General features: G+C 48.3%; 1 protein-coding gene across 1 annotated transcript in view; it reads right to left on the reverse strand.

Moving 5' to 3' along the window:
* The window catches only part of DENND3 (DENN domain containing 3), a 29972-nt gene that overhangs the window by 13245 nt on the left and 7987 nt on the right, over nucleotides 1-8740 (reverse strand). Inside the window, exons 2-5 of the mRNA XM_055091323.1 lie at nucleotides 7663-7942; nucleotides 7041-7156; nucleotides 5072-5214; nucleotides 4740-4851 (exon numbers count right to left, since the gene is read on the reverse strand). Of these exons, the coding sequence (XP_054947298.1) occupies nucleotides 4740-4851; nucleotides 5072-5214; nucleotides 7041-7156; nucleotides 7663-7942 (651 nt within the window). The remainder of the gene's footprint in view (nucleotides 1-4739; nucleotides 4852-5071; nucleotides 5215-7040; nucleotides 7157-7662; nucleotides 7943-8740) is intronic.

The following is an 8740-nucleotide window of genomic DNA, read 5'->3' on the forward strand; positions in this document are numbered from 1 at the left end:
GCCGCTGAGCCCGCGCGTCTGGAGCCTGTGCTCCGCAACGGGAGAGGCCACAGCAGTGAGAGGCCCACGTACCGCAAAAAAAAAAAAAAAAGGTGGGTTCACTTATGTGACTGACGCGTTTGTTTTAAAGCAAAACAAAACAAAATAAAGCAGAGTTAAGTATTCCAAGTTGTGATGAATTATTAACAATTATAAATTTTATAATGAAAAACTCTCCTCAGTATTTCAAAAAGGAGACATGTGAATGGATAAAGAAGATGTAGTACATATACACAATGGAATATTACTCAGCCATAAAAAAGAATGAAATAATGCCATTTGCAGCAACATGGGTGGACCCAGAGATTGTCGTACTGAGTGATGTAGGTCAGAGAAAGACAAATATCATATGATATCACTTATATGTGGAATCTAAAAAAAATGGTGCAAATGAACTTTGTAAAAACAGAAACAGAGTCACAGACTTAGGAAACAAACTTATGGTTACCAGGGGAAAGTGGGGGTGGGGAGGGATAAATTGGGAGATTGGGATGGACATATACACACTACTATATATAACACACATGACTAATAAGGACCTATCGCATACCACAGGGAACTCTACTTAATACTCTGTAATGACCTATGCGGGAAAAGGATCTAAAAGAGTGGGTATATGTATATGTATAACTGATTCACTTTGCTGCACACCTGAAACTAATACAACATTGTGAATCAACTAGACTCTAATAAAAATTTTTAAAAAATAAAAATAAAAAATGGCCAAATCAAAAAAAAGGAAATGTGTCAGCCAGACACTCCATTAAAGATAAGAACCAGGACTTCCCTGGTGGTGCAGTGGTTAAGAATCCGCCTGCCTTGGGCTTCCCTGGTGGCGCAGTGGTTGAGAGTCCGCCTGCCGATGCAGGGGACACGGGTTCGTGCCCCGGTCCGGGAGGATCCCACATGCCACAGAAAAAAGAATCCGCCTGCCAATGCAGGGGACACGGGTTCGAGCCCTGGTCCGGGAAGATCCCACATGGCACGGAGCAACTAAGCCCATGCACCACAACTACTGAGCCTGCGCTCTAGAGCCCACGTGCCACAACTACTGAGCCCGCGTGTTGCAACTACTGAAGCCCACGCACCTAGAGCCCGTGCTCTGCAACAGGAGAGGCCACCACACCACGATGAAGAGTAGCCCCCGCTCGCCGCAACTAAAGAAAGCCCGCGCGCAGCAACGAAGACCCAACGCAGCCAAAAAAAAAAAGATAAGGACCAACCACATACGTGAGTCACTCTACCAGCACCATTGCTACTGCAACGTTTCAGGTGCTGTGCTAGCAACTTCACAGCACTCAATACTCACGCTCTCTGAGGTGGGTTCTGTTATTCTACCCACTTCACAGATGAAGAAACTGAGGAGGGAGAGAGATTTTTAGGTAAATACTTTGTAAATTTCAACTTGATTGGAGCCCCAGAAAAACAATAGGCTTGGCACACAAAGCAACATAGAAAGTGACTTGGGAATAGTAAGAAGAAAAACGTGTGTGTTTCACTGGACACACCCAGTTATGCCCATCGTTTGAAAAGCAAGTAACATCTGAACTTCTAGAGGGCAAAGATAAAAGCAAAGCAGGCCCGGGGACTCCGGGTGCACCTAGAGCCTTTGCTCCCCTCAGGCCAGTGGTCCAGGTGGTCAGAGAGAGGGCGGGGTCCTCACCTCCTCACTCCCCACACTGTGGGGCCTCCCACCTCCTCCGTCAGTACAGGTGAGAGCTGACCCACCCAGAATTAACAGGAAACGGCAACTCGGGGCCCACGCACCCTATTCAAGACACAAGGTGCACAGCTCACGACTATTACCTACGACAACCTCTAACCTGACGTTGGTTTGCGGTGGGTTCTGGAAAACACTGCTGAATCAGCTCCTGCGTCAGATGAAATTGGCCTAAACTGACCTCTTGGATTTCTTCACAACAATAAAGAGCCACAACACTCCCTAAAACAAATGATGACCATTACACCAACCTGGACCCAAGAGCTAATTAGACTTGTTAGCGGAGGATCCCAATGACAAGTCTGATCCAAACTCAGCCCACTGGGACAATCCATGAGGACCAACGCGCAGACCCTGACTGAATGAGCTCTGCCGGCCGACGCCGAAACATTCTCTCATCCATTCACCGAACAGCGCCCCGTGCGACAGCAGCTAAGCGCTGGACATAGTAGTAAGTCCTGGAAATGCAGTTCTGAATGTGGCCTCTGTCCTCATGCAGCTCAGAGTCTGATGGAGAAAATGGACATTAAACAAAAAACACGCACACACAAGCCCTAACTGCAGGCGTGCTGAACTCTGCAGGAGGGCGGGCTGCCGTGAGAGAGATGGTGTGGGAGATGCTGCTCCGGAGAACTGATGTCTGAGCCAGGCCTGAGAAAGGAGCAGGAGCTGGAGGGGGAATATGGAGAGAGTGGTACACTCCCGGGAACAGCACATGCAAGGGCCCTGTGGCAGCATCTGCAAGGGACCCACAGAAGTCCAGTGTAGCTGGAGAACAGTGAGCAAGGGGGTGAGTGGAGCTGGACAGGGCTGAATGGTGACACAGGGGCCAGGGATGCAGGTCTGGGTGAAGGCGCCGAGTGAGAAACAAGTGAGGGGTTTTATGCACAAAAGGAAAGTCCAGTTTATAGATTTTAATGACCTCTCCAGCCACAGTGCAAAAGCATGAACTGAATATAAGGTCACGAATGGAAATGGACAGACCAGTGGTTCCTTAAGTCATGTACGTGGGAGAAGCTGGTGGCCCAGAACAGGGGTGGCAGTGGAAGTGTGTAAACTGGCAACAGCTACTGGAGACAGACTGATAGGGTGGACGTGGGACAAAAAGGCATCGAGAACGTCCCCAGTAAACTTTCCCACTGGGGGTGGTAGAAATGGAGGAATCAAATGTTAATTAATCCAAGATTCCAAAACTCATGGATTACAGAAAACTCGTGTAAGTACTGTTTATACATTGCTTCTGTTCAAAGGTAGAATACGAGGAATCACAGTAAACTGTAAACCTGTTCCTAACTCAGGGAATTTGGTTCACTGCTGCAGCAGGTCCTCAATGAGCACGTGTTGAGTTCCTAGAATAACAATGTAAACTTTGATGATTTCACTGCACAAAAATACCAGTTATCCACAAAATAAAGATGAGTGCCTGGCACAGAAATCCAACAAATGTTCCCCACAAAGGTTTCTGGGAGCGGGACCAAGGTAGACAGACATCCTGCCCTGCCTCGGGCCGGGAATGCACTTGGCAGGGTGTCCCCCCACCGCCAGCAGACTGCTGGGTTTAGGGTAATAGTAAATATATACACTTTAAGTTCATAATCACAAATATCCTAATAAATTATTTTTTCAACTGTCCATAATAATCAAAATATAGGAAAACAAGATTTATATGTATAATCTTCCAGAGGGGATGAATACAGTGAAACTGACTTGACATTTACTGTACATTTCAAGACGTTTATTTAATAGATGTCTGTTTTTTAAAAAGGAAGCATCCCACAGTTAAATGAGTTTGGAAATCGCTGGGTCAAACAGGTTTCATCACACAGCTTAGCTGTCTGACATGTTACTTGACAAAAGGGGAATGAGGTCTTTCTCAAACTTTCCTTAACCTTGAAACCTCCCATCGAAAATAGCCAATAACATTTGAGAACAGTGTTTCACAGAACTCAGTTTAGGAAATGCTTCTTTATCAATTAAATAACAGAATGGCACTGTGAAAAACAACAACAAAAAAAACCAGTAACTTTTTACTAACCACACTGGGCAGGAGAAAACATTAACAAGTTAAATATAATACCCAATATTCCAGACAAAAAAAAAAAAAAAGGGAAATTTGTAATTTAAGTAAATTTTATGTGTTTTCTGAATAGCAAGTAATTAACATGTTAACCACTAAAGGGGCCTATTACTAGCTCAACATCTATTTATCATGAGCCACTCTGCAAAACTCAGGCCTAAATATTTGACTTTAGACCGAAATTTTATTTTTAAATTTTTAGAAAATAAATTTTCTAATTTATTTCTAGTTTTCTGACCTTTGGAAACAGTGCATAAAATAAGTTTCTGTAAGGAACTTGAGAAGCATAATTTAAACAAAGCTAGAACTTAAAATCATTTAAAACATTTCAACCATCTTCATTGATGTGGTACATATATACAATGGACTACTACTCAGCCATAAAAAAAGAACAAAATAATGCCATCTGCAGCAACATGGATGGACCTAGAGATTATCATACTAAGTGAAGTAAGTCAGAAAGAGAAAGACAAATACCGTATGATATCGCTTACATATGGAATCTAAACTATGGCACAAATGAACCTATCTATGAAACTGAAACAGAATCACAGACACAGAGAACAGACTGGTGGTTGCCAAGGGGGAAGGGGTCGGGGGAGGGATGCGTTGGGAGTTTGGGGTTAGCAGATACAAACTGTTATATACAGAATGCATAAACAACGAGGTCCTACTGTATAGCATAGAGAACTATATTCAATATCCTATGATAAACCATAATGGAAAAAAATATTGTAAAAAATGCATATATATGTATAACTGAATCACTCTGCTGTACAGCAGTAATTAACACAACATTGTAAATCAACCATACATCAATTAAAAACAAACGAATAAACCATCTTCATCATATTACTTTTACAATTTTCAAAGAAAAAACAAGACAATTCTGGATTTAATTACCAAATGGAGTGGTCCAGGAGGCGGGCTAGGTATTAAAGATAGTTTTGCAGCAAATTCTTTTATATGATTGTCAACTTCGAAATCTTTACAGACCTTCAGATGAGTCAATAAACTGAAATTGAAAGAAAAATCAAATCACAAAATAAATCTGAGAATCCAATGGTCATCCTCTGCATTGCTAATCAAGGCTGAAATCTCTGTGTCAGGAGTTCCGGGAGTTTACACCAACAGGAGAAGGACGTGGGTGTGAGATCGCAGAAGCCTGGCTGCCCAGGGCGGGGGGCGTCTGGAAGGGGCATAGGCAAGCTTTTCAGGGAGTGTGTGCAGCTCACCAGGAGAGGCAGTCCTTGAGGGCGTTGTAATAGGGGAATCTGGAAACCACACACACGGCAAAGGGCACGAAGCAGCCAGCCGTGCTCCGGCCCAGACCTGACGCCTCCCAGTGCATCTTGCCGTTGTAGAAGCAGTACTCGTCCTGGAGAGAAAGCAACAGCGCGTCACCTGCCAACCCCGGCAAATCCCAGTCTCCACTGTCGATGGTGCCGGCCTCCCCAGACAGAAAGGACACTGGACAGGGGCTGGACAGCTGTCCTCAGCACGCCTGGCCACTCCCGCCCGTTTCACTGCCACGTGCGAACGAGCACTGGCCTCTCCACCAGCACCGACGGGGCCCCGTGGGGAGCTCGCTCTGTCTGAGTGAGGTGCTGGGGTTACAGAGGCGGGAAGACTGGTCCCTGCCCTGCAGAAGCTCGCCGCCTTCAGTGAGAAGGAACCATGGTTAGAACACAATGAGACACAGAAGGGGCTCTGCTTAAAGAGCGAAAAGGCAATATTCAAGAGGGCCTGGGAGCCAGGTGGGCGTCACGGGCCAGAGGAGGGAGCAGGAGGGGCCTCGGCCCGTGATGGGGGCATTTCAGGCGGAAAAGAATACAGCAGTGGGGTTCCAGAAGGCACAGCTCTCTGCACAGCTTACGAGGGGCACAATATGGGGGGCCCACCATACACGCGGGAAAAAACGTGATTCGAAAAGATACACGCACCCCAATGTTCTTAGCCGCACTATTTACAGTAGTCAGGACATGGAAGCAACCTGAGTGTCCACTGACAGGTGAATGGATAAAGATGTGGTGGTACATATATACAATGGAATATTAGCCATAAAAAGAATAAAATAATGCCATTTGCAGCCACATGGATGGACCTAGAGATGATCACACTAAGTAAAGTAAGTCAGACACACAAAGACAAATACCATATGATATCCCTTGTATGTGGAATCTAAAAAGATGAGACAAATGAACTTATTTACAAAACAGAAACAGCCTCACAGACATAGAAAACAAACTTATGGTTACCAGATAGGAAAGCGGGGAAGGGATAAATTAGGAGTTTGGGATTAAGATATACACACTACTATATATAAAACTGATAACCAGCACAGCACAGATGTTCAACACCTCGTAAAAACCTATAAAAGAATCTGAAAAAGGAATATACATGTATATATATGTATAACTGAATCACTCTACTGTACACTGAAACCAACACAACATTGTAAATCAACTATATTTCAATAAAAATTTTAAAACTACATTAAAAAAATATGTTGGGTGCCCAGGTCCTCTGGGGCTGAAGTAGGCAGCCAGTCACCCTGTACCTTCTGGTCCATCATGTCCCCTACAAACTCCCCAAGGCCAGGTGGTTCACACACTGGGCCCTGCCCAGAAAACACTCCCCAAATGCGTGATGACTGAGTCATCCTCTCAAAACCTCAGCCCAGGCACCTGTCACACGTGAAAGGTGAAAACAACCCAAAGGTCCACCAGCTGAGGAACAGAGAAGCAGACCGTGGTTTATACACACCGTGGAATATCACTCAGCTACTGAAAGGAGTGAAGCGCTGACATGTGCTCCAACATGGATGAACTCTGAAAACATCACACTAAGTGAGAGAAACCAGATACAAAAGGACACGTATAGTATGATTCCACTTACATGAAACGTCCAGAATAGGCAAACCCACAGAAGCAGAAAGCAGATGAAGGGTGGTCAGGGCCCAGGGGCAGCAGGGACTGGGGAGGCACTGCTGATGAGACAACTCTGCCTTTTGGGGTGACGAACACGGTTTGGAACTAGACAGTGGCGATGGTGGCACAACATTGTGGATGTACTTAATGCCACTGAATCGTCCATTTTTTGATGGCTAAAATGGTGACTGTCATGTGATGTGTATTTCACCGCAAAAGAAAAAACCCCACAGCCTAGAGCCGGTTTCAGAGAGAAGGTGGGGGAGTCACGTACGTGCAGGGGCCGGTAGTACTGGGCAACCACGCCGTAGGTTCTGTTGCCGCAGACATCAGTCAGCACCAGAAAGTGGACACAGTCCTCCTTGGGCTCAGAGGCCACACACACGCCCCCTGCAGGCGGAAAAAAGAAAGAAGGAACCTCATTCTGGCCACGTGGCATCCACCGTAAGGCCTGGGCTATCCATAAGCGACAGGATACGCCCCTCTCTGTCTGCTGTGGCGCTTGGACGGCCAGATGTGCTCATTCTTCAGGCCGCGCACCACCTGCCTCGATCTCTCCCCCTCGGCAGCAATTTCTTTGCTGGTACTCTGGGCTCTGAAGACTTTGTGAAGGATCATGGGAACAGGCCCCCCAGACAGACCCTTCAGGGCACACCTGGGGTGGTAGCTATTTCCTCAGCCCACTGGGGAAGGGGGTGTCCCAGCCTATCCAGGAGAGCAGGAAACCGCATCAATTTCTCTGTGGAGCCTCCAGACAGGTCCCTCTGTCAAGCCCTTAGCCTGAGTTTTCTACACCAGGCGCTTGAACATCTCTCAATGAGAGAAATGCAGCCGGAACACAAGCCCGCTCGTCAGCAGGAACTGGCCAGTCTGGGAAAAGGCCGGCCCATGCGCACCTGGGAAGCAGAGCTGCGGCAGGGCGAGCAGGTCCACGCCGTTGGGGATGCTCACGTCCTCGGGGTCCTGACCCCTGGGGCCGCCGGGGTGGCCCTTCGAGGGCTCCACCTTGGGCCTCTCTCTCTTCTTCCGGAAGGAGCGCCTCCTGGTCTTACCCAGCGTCACACAGCTCACGCCGGCCGGCTGACTGTCCTCCTTAGTGACAAACGGAGGCACGAAGACCGACAGGACCTCCGGATCCAGAGAAGATAGGCTCTTGACTCCCTTTTTCTGGGCGACCTAAAGCAGGTGGAAATAAGAGTCACCGCAGCGGTGCCAGCCCTGCTCAGTCCGACCCTCCCGTCGTAGCGTCTGCTGTCTGTCTTCTGGCCTCTCCACCCCCCGAACCCCCAGTGGGTTCTGCATCACGTGCCTGGCTTTTCCCACCAGCAGCTCGAGATGGTAAGGAATTGCTTTTAGGAAATCTCAGGCCCTGCGCTCAGCGAGCGACGGACCCCCGCAGAGCCTGGTCCTTCAGCTGCCAACGGGGACGCCGTGACTGGCCCCTTGGCTCCAAGGCCCGGTTCGGGGCCGGCACCGCGAGGCCGACCTGGGCTCAGATCCCAGTGCTGTGGGAGCCGCGGCAGCCGATTACTTGGTCCCTCTGAGCTTCCCTTTCGAGAGGCGAGTGCAGCGACTCACAGGCCAAGTGCTCAGCCCCCGGGGGCCCCCAGGAGGCCCCCCACCCCGCCCCCTCGGAGGCTGGTGGGGACGGCGAGCCCCGAGAAGGGCTCTGCATCCTGTCAAACCCACACGGGCATGTTTGCCAACACGTGCCCACCTCGCCAACTGGGCCACCACGCACATCAGTTCTGTCACCTCCGGCCTGGGAGGACACGAGGAGGAGTGAGGAAGGCCCTGATGGACACAGAGGAGAGCCACGTCCCCCTGCCCGACCGTCCCAGGATCCGTAAAAGGGGCTTCTTAGCCTCAGTTCTTTTATTTTTATTTTTATTTATTTATTTATTTTTTTGCGGTACGCGGGCCTCTCACTGTTGTGGCCTCTCCCGTGGCGGAGCACAGGCTCCGGACGCGCAG

Source organism: Physeter macrocephalus, chromosome 15, assembly GCF_002837175.3.
Source record: "Physeter macrocephalus isolate SW-GA chromosome 15, ASM283717v5, whole genome shotgun sequence".
NCBI classification, from domain to species: domain Eukaryota; kingdom Metazoa; phylum Chordata; class Mammalia; order Artiodactyla; family Physeteridae; genus Physeter; species Physeter macrocephalus.